This window comes from Sabethes cyaneus, chromosome 1, assembly GCF_943734655.1.
Source record: "Sabethes cyaneus chromosome 1, idSabCyanKW18_F2, whole genome shotgun sequence".
NCBI lineage: Eukaryota > Metazoa > Arthropoda > Insecta > Diptera > Culicidae > Sabethes > Sabethes cyaneus.
In genome coordinates this window covers 132857375-132880282 of record NC_071353.1, presented here as the reverse complement: position 1 = coordinate 132880282, position 22908 = coordinate 132857375, and the positions used below count along the sequence as shown (strand labels likewise).

At 40.7% G+C, this 22908-nt stretch overlaps 1 protein-coding gene across 1 annotated transcript in view; it reads left to right on the top strand.

The window, feature by feature from the left end:
• LOC128746250 (homeotic protein ocelliless) overlaps positions 1 to 20833 on the top strand; it is a 42882-nt gene extending 22049 nt beyond the window's left edge. The window contains exons 2-3 of the mRNA XM_053843298.1: positions 3557 to 3711; positions 19832 to 20833. Coding sequence (XP_053699273.1) covers positions 3557 to 3711; positions 19832 to 20833 — 1157 coding nt within the window. The remainder of the gene's footprint in view (positions 1 to 3556; positions 3712 to 19831) is intronic.
• Positions 20834 to 22908: the final 2075 nt, after the last annotated feature.

Sequence of the window (22908 nt, the reverse complement as noted above, 5' to 3'; positions counted from 1 at the left end):
TGGAGACCTTCCTTGTTTTTCGGAGCTTGTCCATCATAATCGCCCAGAACCTTTTTTTATTGGGCGAAGTTCTGGCGAGTTTGGTAGATTTACCTCCTTCGGCACAAAAACAACATCGTTGGCTTCGTATCACTTCATCACCGGTTTCTCGTAATGGCACGATGCCAGATCCGGTCAAAACAGAGTGTCACCTTCGCGGGACTTGAGAAATGGCATCAGGCGCTTCTAGAGGCATTTTTCTTTACATATTTGGCCGTTGATGGCCGTGCCGGTCGTTATGTACGGCTTGCAGAATTTGACACATCCACCGATCGCCTGACACACCAAGCCCTTCTTGGCAAACTTTTGTCGATCTTCTGCTTGCGGAACTTCTCCGGAACATCCAGGCGGGACTTGCCGACGAAAAACTCCAGGCCGGGTCTCTGCTTGGCGTCAGCTTTAATGTACGCGTCATCGTCCATTACGAAGCAATTCGGCTGCATTAACCACCAACCACTCGTGGTACAGCTTCCTGGAGCGGGATTTAGTCACCGTTTTCTGTTTATCGGCTCGGTTGGTCACCTTGGTCACCTTGAAGACATGAAGCAGACCTGAACCAGACGGAAAAATTGACCTTCTTGGCCATGTTCCAAATTGAAAGGTTCGGGTAGTATTTGAAATAGAAGCTTACCTTGCTTGCCTTCACGGGGTCATTCGTCTTCGCTTTTCCTCCACTGCCAGCTCGCTGCTTGATCGTCTGGGTCTCCTTAAACGGTTTTACCACACGGAATACGGTCGAATGATCTATTCCCAATTGTTTCGCGACCAACTTTGAGATTGGCCTGGATTTTTCACGACCGCACCCATCAGTTTTTATCGAAAATCTTCTTGCTTGCTACTTGAAAGTTATCTCGAAAACCTAATTGTGACGAAGTTTTGCACATGTAAAAAGTTATGTATAAAAGGAAGTGTTGTATTTTTTCGTGTACAGTCCTTATTTTGATATAATCTATATATATATAAGAGCCTTGTCTGTAGCCAAAACGAGGGGCGCGATATGTATTTTCATATTAATAATCGCCCATATTAAGCAAAGACTCAAAACAAACATACCAGATTGCATTCAAGTCGAGCAAAAGTAACGTACTTACACCTCATAGAGTTACATAGCGTTAGCGTTACATAGCGTATCTCCAATTTGCTCTCAATTAGACGCGAGGTGACGCGCGCGGGTTACAGCTAGTAGTATATATTTTAGTATAATTTTAAATCGCAATGATATCTGATCTATAACTAATGCGCTCTCTATAAGCATACGAAAGCTAATAGCAGCGAAAGGGAGCATGCGCTCTACTGATTGACCTTGTTGATTTGAGGTTATGTTAATGGTTAACTTTCCCTAATTTGAAAAACTCTACAGCAGCACAGTGGGAAAATTACCAACAGCAACAACAAATCTCGTGAAATTATATTCCAACGGTCACATCCGAACGTTTTCTGTCCTGTTTGGTTCCCTATTCCTGAACCACAACCGTCGGGGCACGAAAATTGATTCGCAATGACCAGTCTGTGTACGCGGCAGCTTGAGAAATCAAGGAGAAAATAATTTTATTTTACTATTTTTTTCATCTGACCTTTTTGGTCTACATGAAGCGGTGTGTATGAATAACTTCATATTACTCTCTTTGGCTGTATTGGCTCGAGCAACACGTTCCTCACATGATTGTGAGGAACGTACTGCTCGAGCCAAAGATTCTGGTACTCTTCAAAAAATATTAAATTAACCCTTCAGGTAAATTTTAAATGAATCTTAAAAAATACAAAAAATCCTAATTATTCGTGAATAAGCGCACTTTTACCCGCGCTGACAACTATCAAAAAGTTGGAAAATTGGGAAATCTTGAAGAAACTCATTCCAAAGAAAACTTCAAATTCATAACAAAATTTCAACGAATTCTACAAGAAAATAGATTAATCCATTATTAAGCGTAAATTTATCAGCCCTGGATGCGATCTTAAAATTCAACCTAGGTTCTGTGGCGCAAGGTAGCAACTTTGGACCGTTACCGTTTACGGTTTTTCGTGACGTTAATTAATTTGAAATATTTTTTCGACTGCTTTTTACTCATTTGTCAAGCAGCCAAGAGTGAAAATATTAGAAATTTGTTGGAATAAAGAGGGATGCTTTTAGAGCTCTGTCATTGTCTTACATTTTCTGATAATAACTTATTTTTAGGGGATGGTCATGCACTTTTATGGCGAAGTCTACAGGTTTGAAAGAAAACAAAACCATAGACAGGCAGAGGTATTACAAACAGAGTAGAATCGAAACTACATTCTACGTTTCTCAACCTCAGATACCTCAGATTCGATATTGTTCTAACCATCTCGTTATGCATTTCCCAGCTTGCAATGTCCTCACAGCATCCACTTCAAAGTTCGAAAATTATCGCCTCGCTTTCGTCAAAACACTTGTGTAAAACGGCTCTCAAAAAGAAAAACACGCAACGTGTGCCAGCGAGCGCCGTCGGCGCCGCCACCACCGTCTTGTTAAAAACCATTTCACCCTCGTCTGCGATTGTTTTCCCCGCGCCCCGTCGTCGCATCAATTGGACGCACTATTTACATAACTTCTTCCTTCGCCTGCCGCCAACCGGGAAGCGAAATCCTTGCAGCAGTCAGCAGTCAGCGGGATAATCTTCTCAGGAACGAACCACCGCGCCGCCGTCGGCGATTCTGGGTGTCATGTTTTCGTAGCAATTAATTTTTCCAGCCTAATTGAGATCTAGTGCGGTGGGAAAAACTGCGAGGGTGGCACATCCTGCAAGGATGGTACTGTAAATATTTGCTTTTCGCACTCATGATCGAGCTGCAAGTGGGCTGCTCCTGCCTTGCCTGCCCGTACCTTGCGGGCTCAGTGGCAGGGTGAGTGTAAAACGGAAAAGTCACGTGTGTCTCGCCAGCTTATTTGTATGGTTTGTCTACTAGTGCGTTCGAATTGGTAATTGATATTCAAACAGAAGGAAGGCTGACAAGAATGGGAAAAAAGCTGAGCCAGTGTCCTATCCGGAACGGACGATACCACACTCGGACTGGAAGTGAACCTTAAAATTGAAACTTGATAGTTTTTTCCGATTCGGTGTTCGACGATATATCGCGTAGTCGTGCTGCAAGCGGGCTTCCCCCCGAACCGAAACAAAAAAAAAAGGTTCGAATGTTCGTGGCTGTCTGGCACTCGTTTGGCTTTGGTCGATCGATAACTGCAAGGTAAGGTTTTCCGCGTTGGATTGTACGGTTTATGATTGATCGAGGAGCAGGTCGATGGCCTTGTGGAATTCTAGTAATTCACAGTTTTTTTTTGTTGCTCCCTATTGATAGACTGTTGATCGTTAGGTTTAATATGGAAGTCGCAAAAGAACGTTTCAGTTTCAGATTCGTTTCATTCACTGGTAAGCAACCCAATAGCAGTTAATCATTCTAGTTTAGTTCTAGTTTAGTCAATTGAATGTGTAGTAAAATTCTGAACCATCTAAACTAACGTGCTTTGGTTTCTTTTCTCCCGTTTTTGTCTATTCAGGAGTCAATCCTCGGAAGCAACGACGAGAGCGGACAACGTTCACCCGCACCCAGCTGGACGTTCTGGAAGGGCTGTTCGGCAAGACGCGCTACCCGGATATTTTCATGCGCGAGGAAGTCGCCATGAAGATTAACCTGCCTGAATCACGAGTACAGGTTAGTAACTCAATCGAAGGTACTTCCTGCTGACGGGTGCCGACGGAGCGACGGTTTTCCGCGTTGCATTTCAATGGTCGTCTGCCGGCGGCAGAGCAGTGACGGTTTGCTTTAGAAAAACAAAAACAAGTGCGCAAAGTCGGCAAGTGCCGAAAGCCGCCTGCAGGCGACCGGCAATCGGTGAGAAAATTTCCTCTGACAAACACGTGAAACCATGGACCGAGCGGGCGTGTGATGTTGATTTAATTTTAATTTTTAATCATTTTTTCCATTCTGCCCGGCGGCGGCAACTGCGGCAATTGCTAAAGTGCAACGGGTTTTCGTGCGGGCGAGAGTTTCCAAATTGAGTGGGTAGGAGTAACAGCAGCAACTCGGAAGTTTTTCCGAGAGTAGCGGAGGGTGAATAATAAAGTGATAATCGGCGAGGATTTGTTATTCATGGGGAAAAAGTACCGAATGCGAGCTCCGAATCTGATGTTTTAGTCGATTCGTTCGGAGTAGCGGGGTAGTTGCGGATTGGCATGAAGATTGCGGCAGTCGTAGAGCTGTCTCTTCCCGCGGTGGAGTATCGAATTTCACCGTCGGTTGACGAGGAAAATTAAATTTCACGAGCCGTTGGAGTTCAGTAATTGAATGCATAAGTTTTGGGGTACGGTTGTATCGAAGTTTTGGGATGGAAATTTTACCAAGTTCAGCCGATGAGACTTTGATTTGCAGGGTTCAGTTGAAATTGTATTAAAAAAAGATCATTGTAACGTGATCCTATCGTTATTGCCATTTTTGCATGTTATTGGGAAAAACTGGACCGAGAAAAATTGAATAACCAAAGTCGGGACAATTTTCCATATGGTAAAATGGTTTAGGGTAATAATTTCTCCTTCTGAATATAAGTTAAAAAAAATTATAAGGCACAAAGCTCCTTACTGATGAGGAGAATGTGCTGCTCAAACCACAGAAACTGATACCAGAAACTGATTGTAGCTACGGAATTGTATTATTTTAGATTGTAAAGTGTTCAGGCAACTCTGTTCAACATTTAAACCAATTCATAAACAGCCATTGTTCCCTCAGTTATCAATACTACTAAGAATTTTCAGTAGACTGTTATTTATACTAGCTAACTAAATGGTTTTCTAAGTTAGTAAAGACTGTAACCTTTCAGCATTTTCAGGCAAGTTCGAAAGGCTTAAGTCCTGTAAAGACCACTTAGTATTAGTGAGTGCCTTATTAAGCTTATTGACCGATCTCTGAGAGAAGCCTGATTAAAAGAACTTAAAATGACACAAAAATCACTTATTCAAGTATCAATTAACATTGAGATCAAATTAGAGCAATTAAAGCCACGAGACCATGGACAACGCCGCACTTTCGGGCCTAATTGGGCACACGAAAAGCGGAATGAAAATTCATGTTTATCGCAAAAGTATCCATAATGCTGAGGAGCATTTTTGGCTTAACCATCGAAACTGATGTTTTCGTTTCAAAAGTCCAATTACATCTAGAAAAGTGCGTTGCTTTGTGGTATAAATTAACGGTCCTAATTTTTTTCGAGTGCAAAAGCAGGTAGCTGTAAAATTCGGAATAAAACACATTTTTTATGTGACAGAGTTTTGCAAGTTAAGCTTTGATCTGATTAATCACCGACATCTACGAACAAATCAGGTGCGCCGCAGGGTGGCATTCTTGGTCTCTTTTTTTCTTCATATTTTGGCTCAATAACACAGCAATTGCCACAGAAACTTTATGCCGATTAGTCAAAATACATCGTACGACTCGAAGCATCGAAGATTGTTATCAGTTGGAAAATTTATTGATGAATTTGTGCCGTGGTTTGAACAAAATATTTTAACAATGAGCACTTGGGTTTATCACAAAACTAAATAAAGCGCAACTTGAAATATCTTTACTGTTGAATAACATTACATGCATGTTTTGGACTCCGCACCAGCTCACATGAACCTTGCGAATAGCAGGTGTGCCGAGAAGATTACTACGTCTGGCAGTGAGGAACTTACCCAAGCGCGATCCAAAACTGTTATCTTCCTTTTAATTTGGATCGTTATCGTTTTTGGTTGGGTTGAACTATCGCGAACTGCAGAAGACTCTCCGAAGTACCAATTTTTCGATACAATAAAAGCTAAACTATGTTTCAATGTGTGTAAGCACCGCCATAACTTTGCAACACTTGAACGGTTCTTTATCAAACTAGAACGTACATGTGATAAGAAATTCAGCAACTGGCAAATAACGGAAGAACAGTTTTATTTCTCTTGCAATATGCAAATTTCCGGAACGGAAACATATGTACAAGTGGCTGGTATAAAGCGGGGTATCTTAAACAAGATCGGTCACTCAGCTCAGTCGACCATGCTAGCAAACCGATTTCACCATACGAACTTCGGTTATTTTGAATCTACTGTGTTCAGCATGAGGCTATTTACCCACTGCTACTGGACATCTCTTGGAATACGGCGAACTGTTATGTGAATTAAAGTACCTAAATCTAGTTATATTTGATTGTTTCAATGATTCCTAGAGACAAAAACATTGTACTAATAACTAAAATGTAGCGAATAACTTAGTTTAAATCTAGTGGGTATGCTCAGTTTAGTATCGAATAAAAAATAAGATTGCGTCTATTATTTCGGGGGCACACTACGATCCAAACCATGTAATGCTTATAGTAGAGCGACTATTAATTGTTGGTTCATTATTTCAATTGTATATTACTTTGATCACAGAGAACAGACATTCATCTTGAAGCCGCAACGTGTGTGAAAGCTCAGCGGCCATTTTGAAAGTATGTGATAATGCTCCCGCTACGTGGCGCTCACATCACTAACAGAATGGGCTTTGCTTGTAAATGTCTGTCAGCATATCAAAGCTTTCGTCGTATTTTCACTAAAGCTTTTAACAGTTGCTACAGCAACTAACGTATTGTTTACCCAATCTACCGAACTCAAAATAAAGGTAAACATCATTCATTTAAAATAGTAATTATTGAATAATTCGTTTTTAAGTCTTCGGAGAAACTGTGTATCTGTACCGGATTGCGAACGTACCAGATGGGGGAATTGCTTGCAGATAACTGCAGATAATTGAAATTAAAACGAACTTCATGGCGATGAGGGTGATTTTGATTATGAATTCAGTGTTACGAGTCATTGGTATATAGGTCGAGAATAAACCACGATTTTAGTGGTCGCCACCTCTGAGGTCAATGAATCACAGCTAAACGCTTCTCCTACGGTGGACTTCGATGAAGTAGGGGAACTGTGGGTAAAATGAACAGGTAGCCAAATTCCCAGTAAACCGATTAAAATTTGTTCCAGATCAATAGGTATCTTCTCCTAGAAGTATTTCAAGCTGTTTGAGACAATATGTGGTGATCATAAGCTTTCTAATGTGAAAAAAATTGAAAAAGTAAAAAATATTTGTTGAAATCTGACGCCGATGGTAATTTCCGCGAATAGTATATAAGTTTTTTTGGCGAAACAAATTAAATTTCGACTATTGGTATCATTTTGTGTTGTTTGCTTATCACTGTCCTGCGGTTCTGTCGAAAATTCCAAATATTTTTATCAACTGTTTGTTTATAATAAACACTAGAAAACAATTGGTGTTTTGGGGGCAAAATGAACACTTCACTATGGGGGCAAAATGAACAATGTGTATAATGATGTTCTATTTTCCATTTATCAGCAGTCAGGACCTAATTACAATTCAATCAATAAAAATAATCGAGTCTCTCGAAAAATGACGGAAAATGCCCGATGAAGCAAGTTGAAAGTCTAGCATTGTATGAACGTGGCGAAGATTCATTATGCTAACTTTGTGGAGTCCTATTTTAATTTCACCAGCCTTGTTGAATATCTACAGCTTATGTAGAACAATGATAAGGTAAAATAATGTTTAATTTATCCAAACTGCATGTTAACTTTAGTTTTCTATGACATGTTCATTTTACCCACACGAAAAAAATCAGGCTCGAATGTGACGCTTTCGAAAATTCGTCCTTTTTCAAACATCTTTATATTTTGCTACGTGGAATATGAATCCAGCTTTCAATTCATGTAGTGCATTTGGTTGGTTCCTGGGGAAGCAAATGGCGAAACTGCTAAGGGTGTTCATTTTCCTCCCAGTTCCCCTAGTAGTACGGATTTCCCGGTGCTCAAAGATGAAAAATCCATAGCTAGTACCGCTGCGGTGAGGTCATGCTGGTATAACGATGAAATGGCACGATTCAATGTGGAAAAACTTTAAATACGATACCTGTTTGGCCATACTAATCCAAAATAACAGAAAAATTTAAAATGCGCTTTGGTTTCTGTTTTCAATGATTAGCCGTGTTCGGCAAATAACAAACAAAATCGCCCCGTTGCTACGGTTGTTACAGTAACTGATATTGGAGTTGCCAGTGTTTCGACGATGTAGATTATGACAAGCATATATAATAAATTTGGCAACGAGGATGTTGGACAACTGGTGCACTCTAAGAGAGATGTCGCTAGTGTCTTGTTTAAAAGCTTTACACACCTTTTGCGAAATATTTTATATGAACATAATTGTCTGTTCTCTGTGCTTTGATTGTTGAATTATTTTAATTAATTATTTTAACTACTCTTGTGCAGTAATACTTTACCGCTGTCTTGAAGTAGAATTCCAAACAATGCGATGATTAAAAAGTGGTAACGAACACTCTTTCAATTTTGTCTCTCTCTCTGTGTGAAGATTTTCGCGTCGAAAAAAACAACAATAATTTGAGCAGAACATTCGCTTCCTCTCGCTGTTACGTTCTCTGTAGCAAAAATCAGAGGGGTTGTGTACAAGACACGACCGCATATATAGGTGACGCAGGACCACGTAAGTCTCTTGATGCTTGTAATCATTAGATTCTTCATGTATACATGCTATATGCAAAATATATGCATGCTACATGCGTTGTATGTGACATTTATCAAAGTAGTAACATTGCATACGTTCAATTCTCAAAAGATTGTGCATTTGAAAACAATTTAACGAAATCATGAACACAAACTATTGCTTTCCCGCTACATTACTGAAATAAAAGATTGTTTTTATTACCCATCGTTGAAGAGATTTTACCAAGTCAATCCTATTATATCAACAGCACATCTTTTCACTACACTTCTAAAGAAACGGCAAGCATGTGTATTCATACAGAGTCGTATTATAACCGAACAGTACAGCTGTAGCACATATTTCCAACACAGATATCAAGTTCGCCGAGGTTTAATCGTCTCGCAGTAAAGAATTTGCGATCTGTTGGGACAACGAATTTGTGTCATTTTTTCTGGCACACTTCCCTAACACAGGCATCAAATTGGACTAAGTTTAATCACGTTCGTAAGAAATCTGTTGGCACGAGAGGGCTTTGTTACTCTCTCTGGCGTACTTCCCAAGCAAGGACATTAAAATGGTCTAGGTTGAACCGCGGTGTTAAGAAATCTTATTGAAATGAGGAAACTTTGTCACTTGTTTTGGCTTACTTCCCAAGCACAGATATCAAATTGGTATAGGTTTAGATCATCGTAAAGAATCTTCCAACCAATCACGAAGCGAGAATTCTGGTAAAACATAGGTTCATTATTTTCAATTTTTCAATAGTTCAACATCACGAATCCATACTTTTCTTCATTTGGGTCAATTCTTAGAAGATTTTCCGATCGATTGGTGTAAGAATATTGAAAATCGATCGGAAAACCGCTGAGCTATTAGCGCTCAAAACCTTTCATTTTTCGTGACGCCCGCATTTTTCGATTTTTTGGAATGACACCCTATCTCAAAACTTGCCGTAAGACGTAGTCCTACGTCAAAAGTAGTAAGTGGCCTTGCGAGCCTTGCTGATAATGTTCAGAGTTTTGCGTGAGAAAAAATGATTGGGAAGTAATTTTGCTTTTGTCAACTCTCACGCGTTGACAGTTCGGCGTGAAATTTCCTGTAAGTGCGAGCAGCCTACGAAATCTCTTTCAACGCTGACAAGGCCAATTGCAGCGCCAGATTCGTTAATATCTGTAGCGCTTCTGTTTTGTGATTCTACCGTATTTCCAGCAGGTTGGCTATTTTGTGTTATCAAAACAAATATTTTTGACAGTGTCAAAAACGGATTCCTGGCGAAATAGAAATCCCAATCCCTCTGCACTGCATTCATTCCGTTTCACGTTTGACGCATATACAGTCAGTCCACAATCATGGGCAGGGGCGTAAAATGTACTGGTTGGTGACCAAAATCTGAAGACATTTGACATTATTTCTTGCGATCAGTCACGCGGCAGATTTCTAGTACACACGCACCGAGAAGAAATACCAGAATAACGATAACATCGCTTGCTCGTTGTGTCACACACTTCGGAGCGGCAGAGACACGCCTCAACATTCTAACACCATGCATGAAAAAAGGTGTAGTAGTTTTTGGTATTGTCAGCTGCTGCTTCATTCATATGCCTACAGTATTTCCCCAAATAATGCGGATTCAAAGAAGAACGTTCCCAAAATTGAAAACGAACTCTACTGCATCTATTCTTACAAGATCTTTAAAGTAGTAGTCAACCCCAAAACCGTGCAAAAATTCAACAATTTTCATTACATAAATTTCAGATGAAAAACGCATCAATAATTACACCTTATTCTCTATCGCTTGTCCATACTATTCCAGCTAGAACTGTAAGCAAAAAGCGGCGAATGCCTGTCACTTCTATACTGTGACATTTTTTTCGACTAGTCGCATAAGAATGTTTGCTTATTATCATGCTGGATTCCACAAGAGATAGGCTCTCTCGATACAGAAACAATTCATATTAATACGAAGCGACGGTATTGGCTGAGATTATGACATGGTACTGCATACTGGCAAATGTTCAGAAAAAATGTAACCGTTTCGGACACTGATTCATGGATCACGACGGGAACTAGAAATAAACCCTACGTGCACACCGAACAAGACACAATATGAAAATGAAACTACGTCAAGTTAGACTTAAGTCATGATGATACACAGGGTCTTAGTTTGATTGTATTAATTGTATATGCCGCTGCTGCTAAAATGATTTTTTTTTTCGAATATACAGTCAATCCACAATCATGAGTCACGCACAATTATGGGTCATTTTAGCTTTAACTGCTAATTTCCGTTTAAATCTCACCTAATGATTGATCTTGATCTAGTGCTACTTATAACCAACAATTTTATCAATCAATTGGTATAATATTCACGCATTAATCGGCAGAAAAAGCTAAAATGACCCATAATTGTGCGTGACCCACGATTGTGGATTGACTGTAAATTCGAAAAAAAAAATCATTTTAGCAGCAGCGGCATATACAATTAATACAATCAAATTAAGACCCTATGTATGTGGCATCATGACTTAAGTCTAGTCAAGCAGCAATGTGAGTTTTATTGTACTCATATGGTGGTTTTCAAGACCAATTTTGATCTTATATGCCATCATAAAAGTATAATAAACCCTAAATTGTTACTTGGGAAGGAAAGCCATTCTAATTTTCATCATTTCTTAGGTGGATTTAATGAATACTCCTAAAGTTCTTGTGCTGATTTGACTCAAACACACCTACCTTCCGATCCGTGCAGTTTGAAGTTACTAAAAAGCGATTATTAAAGCATTTTATCGAAATTTTGCAGGTGTCTTTATTTCTTAAATTCGTCGTACCGTTCTAAAATCCGTCCATCAAAATTTTTCATCGTCCGATCTAAAAATCACAATAATGTTTACGAAGTTAGTGCGCATGTATTTGTGTAGGACGGCATTACAAATGTTATTCTGCAAAATTTCTGCAGGTCATGCAAGTTTTCCCGGCTGCAGAATAACGACAATGCGTTGCGTGAACTATTTTCATTTAATGAATGACGGAAATTGAAACGATTAGTCGACTATTTCTTCTTCGTCGCACAAAAAAACGTAGGAAATTTGGCTGCTAGGAACTTTTTAACGAAAAAAGCATTTAAATAGATCTCAGCTCACTTTGATTGATCGCGTATAATCTAATCTAATCTAATCTAATCTCACACTAACGCAGCCAATTCTGGAAGGCATCCTGGAAAATGACGATTACTTGAATCAATCATTTTTCTTGTCAACGGCCAGGCCAACTGCGCAGCATGTACCGCAGAGAGAATTCCAAGGAATCAAGTGGAACTAGAAAAAATACCTAATTCCATCAAACTCCTTGAAATCAAGGGAAGGAAGAAAGCGTGGACCTCCCGTACCAAACGCTTCCCATATACATAGATATTGATTTATTTACAGTCGTTGGGAGTATCTTTGCTAATAAGGGTTAAGTGATACTCCGGACCCTCAGGGATGAACTAATGGCATTTAGACCAGAAGCCAGGCTGCAATTGGCCAAGGATATAGCGCCTTATTTCGCTCTCTGAAAATAGATTAGTTTACCAAAAAATTAGTATAAATCATATAATACTTGAAATTAAAGTCGTGTGGTTTAATGGTTGCCTAAAACTACATTTGTAAGGTTAGGAACTGAAAACCGCACGGCCCCGCACCTCCTAGCTTGGCTACTCAATTATACAAATTGAAGTATTTCCAGGTATGGCCACGTGGAGGCGCTAGGTAGGGGCTTGGGATGGCTAGAGCTATGTTGGGCGCTTCTTCCTAGTTGCCTTCCCCATTTCATACCCTCACTTTGATTGATCGCGTATAATAATAAACAAACTAAAATATTAGGGAATAAGTTATTTTGCATTGTGAGTCATTAAAATCGGTGATATTTTTAATAATTTGTGTTGGATAGGACGGGAATAGGCAAATACGATGAAGCAGCAATATACCCTACCAGAGTTTGAGTTACGGTCGATGATAATAAATAAATTGTTGAACGGTGCTGTATGCGGCACTATGCTTCGTGACCTCAAACATTACGGCAAAAAAAAAGGATTTGTATACTATGCACTAAAAAGATTTGTCGAGATGGGATCTGTTGAAAACCGTCAAGAAACCGGAAGAAAAAGAAGTGTAGAAGAAAAGAACTTCAGAGGTAAAAAAGTTCGTACGAGAACGAATTCGTCGCATTCGCGACCGGTCCGCGCTGAAAATGGCAGTTCAGCTGAATATCAACAGAAAAAATCTTCGTCAAATTTTGAAAATGGATCTGCATATGAAACCACTTAACAAACGTAAAATCCATAGATTAACGGAAGCAGCAAAACAAAAACGGCAGGAAAGATGCAAACTGCTGCTCTGTCGGTACGGTGTTTCAGAAGTGATCTATTCTGATGGGAAGTTGTTTGCTCTTCAAACACCGCATCATGCTCAAAATGATCGGCTGTGGTCGGTTTCGATCATGGACGTTCCAAAGCACAAACCACGATACCAAAATTTATCAACGGTCATGGTATGGGGAGGCATTTCAAAGAAATTGAAACTTCCTCTATTATTTATTGACAAGGGAGTGAAAGTTAATACAAAATACTGTCTGGAAATGGTCTTTTTTTCCATGTGTGGACTCATCACTGCGACCAGTATAGTTGATCTATTTTGATTTCGCCCGGGTGTTTGCTGTATGACACGCACTGCATTTCTTTTTGCTATAATCGCTATTGAATGAGCGATATGCTTATTAAATTGTATGCGTGCTTGTGTGTATTGGGGTTTACCCTTCCTTCAAAGCTTGATCACTTTATCCACTTATTTCTCGCTGCCAGCACTATCCCATATTATAGCCGTCCCTGGCGAGGACTCATTCGTACCTCTGACCAGTACACTTAAACTATAGGAGGGACATTTACAATGTCAAGAGGCTTCAGAGTGTAAATATAGAATTCAGCATGAAGGAAGGGTAAATAAAGGGGCCTGAGAATAAACCCATGCTAAAGTCACTTGACATCGAATGGCTAAGATTCGAACCCATGACCATTCGCTTGTCAAAGCAGACACAATAACCTTGCGGCTACGGAGACCCCCTGGAAATGGTCTTAGAACAAAATTTGATGCCCTACGTTCGGGGAATGTATGGTGAAGAAGATTACGGCTTTCGACAGGATGGAACTCCAGCCCACACTGCAAATCTTGTGAAAATGTTGTGCAAAGCCAATCCGACGGATTTCATATCGAAAAAGGAAAGGCCTCCTTTCTCCTGATCTCCTGAAAATTCTCCTGATTTGAACCCACTGGATATTTGTATATGACGGTACATGTAACAGAAGCTCAAGGATTACAAATATCATAATTTGGATGAATTTAAGTTAGTTAAGATGTGGGATGATATTCCGATGGAAGTAGTGCGTGCCGCATGTAACGGCTTTAAAAAGCGTTTGAAGCGTGTTATCCAGGCAAAAGGCGATTCCATAGAGTAATGATTATTTGTTGCGTACTGTATATATTGGTAAACAACTTCTAAAAGTAAAATTCGAAATTCAGCCTTTATTTACAAAAATATGTCTTTGTTTTTGTTCGAATACATATGTGTCACACTGTACAAGGTCCACCACGTGACATGTAATCTATTCGAAAGGCCTTAAATTCGGTTTGGAAAATGATATTTTTATAAATTTTTACTCTGCTTTTTTCTGGCTTTTACAGTCTGTTACGGAAATTGGCACTGGCTTTTTCAATTCGCTCCAAAGTAACCAAATGTAGAGATTGTTACGGAAATAACAGACTGAAAAAGCCAGAAAAAAACAGAGTAAAAATTACGAAACGGACAGTCGAGAGGGTAAAAGATTTTTTTTGTTTCAAAGTACAGAATTTGTGAAAATAATCAAAACTGCATAATCAATTCGCTTTGGCTCGATATAACTGCCTTTTGCCTCGAGAAGGATGAAAACTGAATCGCAAGCGGCCCGAATGTGACTTACCGGCGTTTTGGATTTTTTACTTACTTATGGACAATGGCGTTCTACAGTTTCTCGAGGCTGGTATTTAGCTGAGACCGTGCTTTTCAAATTGGCTAAGAGTTAATAATCCATTGGATGTAGGTCTAGTGAATTTGAAAGCCATTGTGGGGTCAAAATGAAGTTAGGAATGTTATTTTTCAGTCATTCTTGGTTCACTCGCACCTTGTGAGACGGTGCCGAATCTTGATGAAACGTCTAAGCTCTGCGACTGAAATTTCGGTCTGCTCAAGGTTACAAAGCAGTCTCCAGAAATCTTTCCCGATATTATATCGCATTTACTTTAACGCCAATTCCCAGGAACTTCTACATTGTGCTTCGTACGGCGGTTCCTGGTTTAGCCATGAGAAGAGTTCCAACGCATGTTTTATAGGCTGGTATAGGTTGAACCGAATACTACAGTACAGGCACTATACAATAGCTACTGTTACCAAATAGATCAAACAAGGTTGAAATACATACAAGGCACGTGTCCTCGAAAATTTAATTCGGAGTCTAGCAATAGCCCAAGATCAAGTACATCGTTTGTTTTTATCTGCCTTATGCTGTACCTGCATTTAATTGTATGCTTTTGTTCCGTTACATAAAGTTCAATACCCTAACAGGTAACGCTTTGCCAAGGGGCATTTAATAACCAACTAGTAACCTGTTTTTACCAACCGAACTGCTTCGGACTCTGAAGTCGGGATTACGGCAACGGATGTTCCAGCCAATTTAGTTGAATTGACTGTTTTGGAAATAATCTGACTGATATGATATTGGCCGTCGCTAAAAAACTAAATCGCTCCTACTGGGCAGATCCCGATGGAATCCCTGCAGTTATTTTCAATATCGGTGCTAATGTGCTGGCAGACTCGATATGTTTAATTTGAGTCATCAAAATCCGCAAATACCGAGACGTCTAGTCAGCTTATGTTAATCATTCATACAGCATAAAAATCATACAGTTCTCACAAAAGCTGTCCACTGAAGGGGATGAAATCAGATCAACCTCCACCGCCGACGGTTATCCGCTATGACTTTCACCTAGCGTCAGGACAGGTTTTGGTCAACGGCCTGGCTGTCGTTGGCTAAGCTGCGTCACCATGAACCTCTGACTCTGCCTCGTAAGAGCCTTGTGGATCCGATTGAGGATTACCATTGAAGTCATCAGCGTATAATAGTTTCGGGAATTTCAATTTGCACAAAGTTCGTTAATGAAAAGAACGAACAGCAAAGGTCCCAAGACACTGCCTTGAAGAACACCGTACTGATTATGGAACGGAATAGAGCACGCGCCGTCAGATTCGACAGGCTCCATTGTGCCAGCCACTCAGGTAGACTCATTCTCCTAATCTTCTCAACCGCTAGAGTGTGTCTAACCTTGTCAAAAGCCTTGTCAAAATCAATATACATAGCGTCGATACATAGTTTAGCAAGTTTGTAGTGGTCGAACGTGTCTTTCATGAAGCCGAGTTGTTCTGCAGAAAATATGGACTTGACAAGTTGGTAGAGCGAATCATGTACCATACTTTCAACGACCTTCGGTAGACAGCTAAGAATGGAGATTCCAACGGAGTAGTTCTCTACTTCGTTCAAACGAACAAACCAAAAATTTAAAATTCTGTGTGATAGAAGCGGATTTCCAAATAGTTGGGAAGTGCCTTTCGCCGACAGAACGGTTGAACAGTATATTTACAGGGTTAGCGACAGCAAAGAAAGGAGGTAATTCATCGAGACCGGGTCCGTTTGACCACTCGATGGATTGCAACTTCAGTAAGATTTCGTGTGACAAGAATTTCATCCAGAGCACGTTCACATCTTATCACGGCATACTACTCAGGTACATTTCAGACAAAAGTGGTGAGTTATTACTTGACACACTCTAAAAGAAAGACCAGATCATATTCACTGAATCCTGTGACGACTAATCCCTGGTTGCGTTGCTTGTGGGTCCTTAACGTAAGTCCAGAATGACCTTGGATTCGCTCCTACATTATTTTCTATACGATGATGAATGTAATCACGAAAACTTGAAGCGTTCAAAGAGTGAATTAAGCCTCAATTTCACGCATTTTAGTTTTTCACGATTCACTCCTGCATTTGAAGTAATTTTTCCTGGCTTATCAAAAACAGTTTCGAAGATTCCGAAGCTTCCGAATTTTCTTCTTTTTGAAATGATCAGCCACTTCGAACTTATCTTTTTCGGTGTAAAACTTCTATCCGGGGATTTGTTGGAAGTCAACTTTGACGTATGTTTCGTCATCCATCGCACAGCAGCTGTATCTGGTGGTTAACCTCATCGTGTGGAGCTTTCTTGTGCGAGTTTTGGCATCAGTTTGCTGGCGTTCATTGCGGTTTGAGAAGTTTTGACCCGTCTATGGATGCAATCCAACTGTTGTGACTTTTTGGACCGTGCTTTGTGAAATGCCGACCTTCTTGGGTGAGCAAACTGCTTATGGTTTCCTTCCAGCTCCTGGTTTCCTTCCAGCTCCTGGTTTATTTCCACCTCCTGGTTTGTAATTCAATGTCAATCGGTCTTGAATCTTTTCAACATACTTGAGGTGGTTAAATTGCAGATTTGCAGCTTTATTCCCAAAGCACAGTTTTCTAAATGCACAACTATGCAATTCATAGAAGGGAAACAATACACTTTCAAAACAAATTGTAACAAGTTTGTTTAATTTCTACCCAGTAGAAAAAAAGTTATGGTCAGTTATAAGTGTTGCAATAATTCGACGCAAAAATTTCGTGTCGATCGCGGAAAAAAATCGTCTCTATTTGTCATAAAACGTGGAAAGAATGCATAAAAACCGCGTCTTAGAAAAGTTGAAAATGTAGACAAAAGTTTGATTGTTCTATTAATTGAGTAATTTCAACCTTCTTTGTTTCATCTAAAAACTCAAATGAGAAAAAATTGAACTCAGTTAGAAATACTGATCATATTTTTACTAAAACGATGTGATACTAAACGAGTTTTTCAAAGCCGTGATTTGCAGGTGAAATTTATAGCATGAGTGGTACCTTAGATAGGGACGGTTGAAACAAATGTTTATTTTTGTTATTCAACAAAAAAAAAATGGCGCAGTAAATCTGACCTTAATTTCTTTCGACCTAATTCAAAAGCAAATGTTATTTCCATTTTATTGGTTTTCGAATGTAATATTTATATTTCCCTATGGGAAGGATAAACCATTTTTAATTAAAGACATTTCTTGATAGTAGACCATGGCATTATCGCCGCTAACGTCTGCCGCCTCTAACTATTTGCATATCAGCAAATATGGCTCGGGTGGAGATCGTTTTCTTCACATTTTTATGTGTTTGGCTTGTAAATGTGCATTATCATTCCGAAAAAAAACTGTCGCTTTGGACCCAACAAACAAAGCAAAACCAGTTCGAAAAATAAACCGTTTTCTCATCACTCGAAGGTCGTCGAATTTGTTGCCCCGTTATTCCGTCTTTTCCCATAAGAGTATTATTTTGAATGAACTGTAAATTTCACTACAACAATAGAGCAGACAATGAGAGCCATTTCCAACAATCGTCGAACATTCCCTCCGTACAGGACAAAACGACAGCCGACGGCTGTATTTGCGCAACGGATCAATTCGTAATTGATCGAAAATCTGCTGCGACGTGGTTTCGGCCGGCTTGCGCAGAGCCAAACGGAAGAGCCAGGACCCCGTGTAATTATTGGTTGTGTAAACAGCTAACCCGAACTACCCGCCCCGAATCACCACCGCACCCGTGGCGGTGGCTGTGCTGGGTCTTCCGGGGAAGGGAAGAAAAGAGCAAAGATCAAAACAGAGTGAGTTTGCGAAAAAACCGAAAAATAGCATCCTACACTAGGGTCCTCATGTTACGTGCTTTATCTGCTCGTTCAGCCCAAGCCAAGGCCGAGTGAAAGGTGATAATGGGATGTCTTTCTTGCCAGTTATTGTGGGCTTTCCCGGAATTTTTCTGCCGACTCATAACCGAACCAAAGTGATTGATCATCGTCGGGCCGGAGTCCGATTGGAAACAGATTGAACCGTAATGTTTCGGGCGTGTTGTTTGTTTTGGCAAATACGTTGACAGGATCTATTGTTATCGGACTGGCAGAGTTTGTTTTGCTTACACTATCGTCATCCATCGGTCAGAGTTTGGTCAGCTGCCGAGCGAGTGTCCGATTTTTGTTGTCATCCGAAATGGAACAAATGATGACACAATCCTCGGTGTGCTTGAATTGCCCAATCGAAGTTTCGGAAGCATTTTCAGCTGCGTGTAACGATCACAATAGCTTACACGGCGACGGAGTTTCGCAGTAAAGTTGTCAAATCCGGTGCTCCGCACCAAAGATAACAGATTATTTATGTAGCTCATCAGCAACTATTAGCAACTTCATCGAAACATAACGCCCGCAGTCCTTGGGGAACTCGCTTGTGCAACCCTCGCCTTCGCCCTCTTGGGTAGGGAAAAAATCGCAGCAGCATGATGAAAGTCACTTTTGCGGAAAAATTTCCAGCTGTGCGACGAACCAACCGCAGCCCTCCTCGAACTATACTTGGAAAGGAAAAGGTAATGATTTCGTAATCACGTTTTCATTACCCGAACAAATAATCCTCCAGAGGAAAAGTGAAGGGCATCCATCCAAGAACGACGGCGGGAGGGATAAGCTCGAGAGAGAAAAAAAAGCGCAGGGAAATCGAAATCTGCCGCTGTTATTGTTCCGGCGGCTTCACTCGTGCCTGCCTCCGTGCGTGTATTTGTGTGGGTGGGGGAGGAAAAAGTAATAAAATCAAATGAATTGAAACAAATCACGGTCGAGGTTCGGTGGGCTCGAGGGGGTGCGCACGACGAGTGTTCGATTCCGATGTTCGAGTCGCTGCTAAAGAGGGGCGGAAAAGTCCTTGTCAAGTTGGGTCTGTTCGTTCGTTTGTTGGATATCGGTTTGCCTGCGCTGCCGTCGAGCAGCAACAGCAGCAGCAGCAGAGGGAGGGAACTGCGGTAAACTGCGAACAAGTGCCGGGATATAGAAGATATTGAATTACTTCTGTACTTTTAAGAGTTCTTCAGACTCGACAGGAGTTGAACGGTTCGAATTGCTTTATGTTTGCTTTTTGTTCAGGCTGTTTGTGGCGTGTGGCATTTTTTTGCCGGTTGTATTACAGGGTGTTTGTGTTCTCTATTATTAGCATCTGTCTTTTGTAGTTCGAGCTTTCCGAGTTCTCATTGCGTTTTTTTGTTTTTCTCGTTTTGTTGACTTTCCAGGTTTGGTTCAAAAACCGGCGCGCCAAATGTCGTCAGCAACTTCAGCATCAGACCTCTTCGAATCTCAACAGTAGCAAATCGTCCAGCAACACGTCCAGCTCATCGACGAGGCAATCCGGAACGGGAACCGGCTCTGCGTCGTCCTCCTCGAACAACAACAATAACAACCACACTTCAGGCGGCGGCGGCGGTGGCACTGGCGGTAGCAACAAAAGTTCATCGATAGCCAACGCCAACAACAAACCGACGATCAAACACACACCGATGAACAACCACAACAGCGCGGGCAACAACAGTGGCAGTGGGCCCGGGACCGCCGGCAATAGTGCAAACAACAATACCAGTAGTCACAACGGTGCCAGTTTAGGAATAACACATAGTAACGCCTCTCCGATTCTGCCGATAACGCCGTCGACATCGGTGAGTCCTCCGATTAACGTGATCTGCAAAAAGGAGCAACCGTCCTTCCATCATGGCTCCGCCAACGACGCGATGAAGGGCGCGTCCGGTTACGACCTGCTCAAGGAGTCCGATATGAGCCTGTCCCATCACACACAGGCCTACTTGAACATCAACTCACGGTTAGGGCAATCGTTAGGCACCGGCGGAGCCGGGGTATCCAACGGTCCGTCGGCCGGCAATCTCACTCCCCTCGGTTCGAACTCCTCGATCATGACTACACCGTCGCCTCCCATCACCCCGCAAACCTCTCACAACCCGCTCTCGTATGTGCCAAACCACGAAACGTATAACTTTTGGCACAACCAGTACCAGCAGTACCCGAACAACTACAATACGTCATCCTACTACAGCCAGATGGACTACTTCCAGAACCAGAACCAGAGCAACTACAACATGGGCCATACGGGCTACACGACGTCCGCCAACTTCGGCCTCGCGTCGACTTCCGCTCTGGCAGGTCCCATGGGTGGTCAGGCCTTCAGTCCCAGCGGGCTGGATTACATGAATCCCCAGGACAAGTATGTAAATATGGTAGGATAAATCTTCACCGACGAGCAAACCCTTTCCTAAATCTGTTAAAGTGCCGTTTCGTTTGTCCCTCCTTTCCAATCTACACTGTTGTGTGATTTTAGACATCCATATCATTCCCCGAAAAAAGTGTTTCGCCTGTTTTTGTTTAAATTTTCTGTAAGAAACAAAATCTTATTTATCCATTAGACTGCCATAGGGAAGCAAAAAACAAAAGTAAAAATTCACGAAACAATCCCCGAATTGTTTCCGAATTTTAAGCCGAGATCAGTCGTGTATAGAAAATCAGAATCAATCAAAATTGAGGAAGAATCGATATCAAATTGTTCATATCAGTATTTTTGCTAGGATCGAAAAGCAGTGAGCGCAAGAAGTGCGCTTAGCCACACAGAAAAAAAAGAAACAAGTATAAGAGAAAAAAAAAGAAAACAACTTCATACATCGACTTACCAGCGCCAAATGTGTTAAAAACAAAAACAAAACATTAGCATTTCTATTGTGACAAGCGAAGAAAACAAAAGAAACCAATCAATATCACAGCTCGATGAGAGTTCACGAGTGTGTGATGTGAAAAGATCCTCAAAGCCTGCTTAAGCCGGTTAAAAATAAAACCTTACTAGAGTGACTATATACAAAGTGGCGACAATGTCAAAATTGGAATGATAATTATCTGTCAGTGTCATTCCAATCGAGCAGACGACCTATCGAACGCGTATGCAGGAAAGAGAAAGAAAAACCTTGGAAAAACCGCATTGCATACATTTGGGATGACTTGTCGCCACTCTGTATATAGTCACTCTAACCTTACAAACAATCTCACTTTTTACCTGTTACTTACACACTCACTCACCCACACTCGATCCCACTCATCCCACACACTTGTATAGAAAGAAAACAAAGCCACACATTGTTGAACCACAATGGCGGGTGAAGCGAGCGCGTGCGCGCTTGCGGCAAAGACTGCTGCAAATCTGTGCAATTTTAACGTCAATCCACACTCCACCACCACCAGCAGCAGCCAGTAGCCGCGTACCTACTATCCCCCCCCGGAAAATACTCAAACCAATCTCGTCTCGATTTGTTGTTCAACTGTGTAATTTTATTTTAGTTTCTTTTTTTTAAATCACTGAAAAATTAGTTTTTTCAGTCGCGTAACATGTTTTATATTGAGAACAAACAAAGCAGTACAGAACGTAACTCTATATTTAAACTCAATTTGCGTGCGTAGAAGCGCGCGTGAGCTCGCGAGCAGAACAGCAACAACAACAACAAGAACAACCCGATTAAGGTTTTAGATATGCGTAAGATTAAACAAATAAATGAATTGAAACCCAACCCCCATCTAAAACAAAACAAACAAAGCAAAAAAATGAAAGAAAAACAAAATGCTATATAGTTGTACATGGATCGCTGCCCGATCTAGAAGATAAACTGTAAGGAAGTAATATTTGCGAATGCGGCACGCCTGCCGTTCTCTTTCGGTTCGTTCGCGAATGTTAGCATAAAGTGAAGTGTCAAGAGAGCTCGGGAAAGAATGAATTGTGTTTCCACCCTGGAAAAAAGCAACCGAAAGAGAGCAAGTGTCGTGTAACGAAAAAAAAACTTAATTGCAAACAAAAAAAATATTGATTATGAAATTAAAAGATGCAGAAAATCTCTAACTGTACATAGTAAATCGAAATATTATATAATTATATTATCTCAAAAATAAAAAGAATGAAAGTGAATTGGTGGTTTTGTTTGTTTTGTTGAATTTGAAGAGATATCACAAAATTTTTCTTGAATTTTTACTTGTTTGCATAGGGTAAGTATTATGTATTTCCAAGAAGTGAAATAAGTTTTCCGGTACATACGTGTACTGACGAATTTCAATAGGAGAGTAAGCTCAGCTCTAACGACGTATAGAATCTTCTAGCCCCAGTAAGAACGTGGTTTTTCCGATTTTTCTTTACAATACAATACTCGACGATGTCTTAGAAAATCGGAAAATGTCACTTGGAATTTTCTGAGGATTTACGATTTGATTATTGTATACCTTATTCTGCCGCATAACCGTGGAACCACCGTTGACGCTGTTTCTAGAAGCC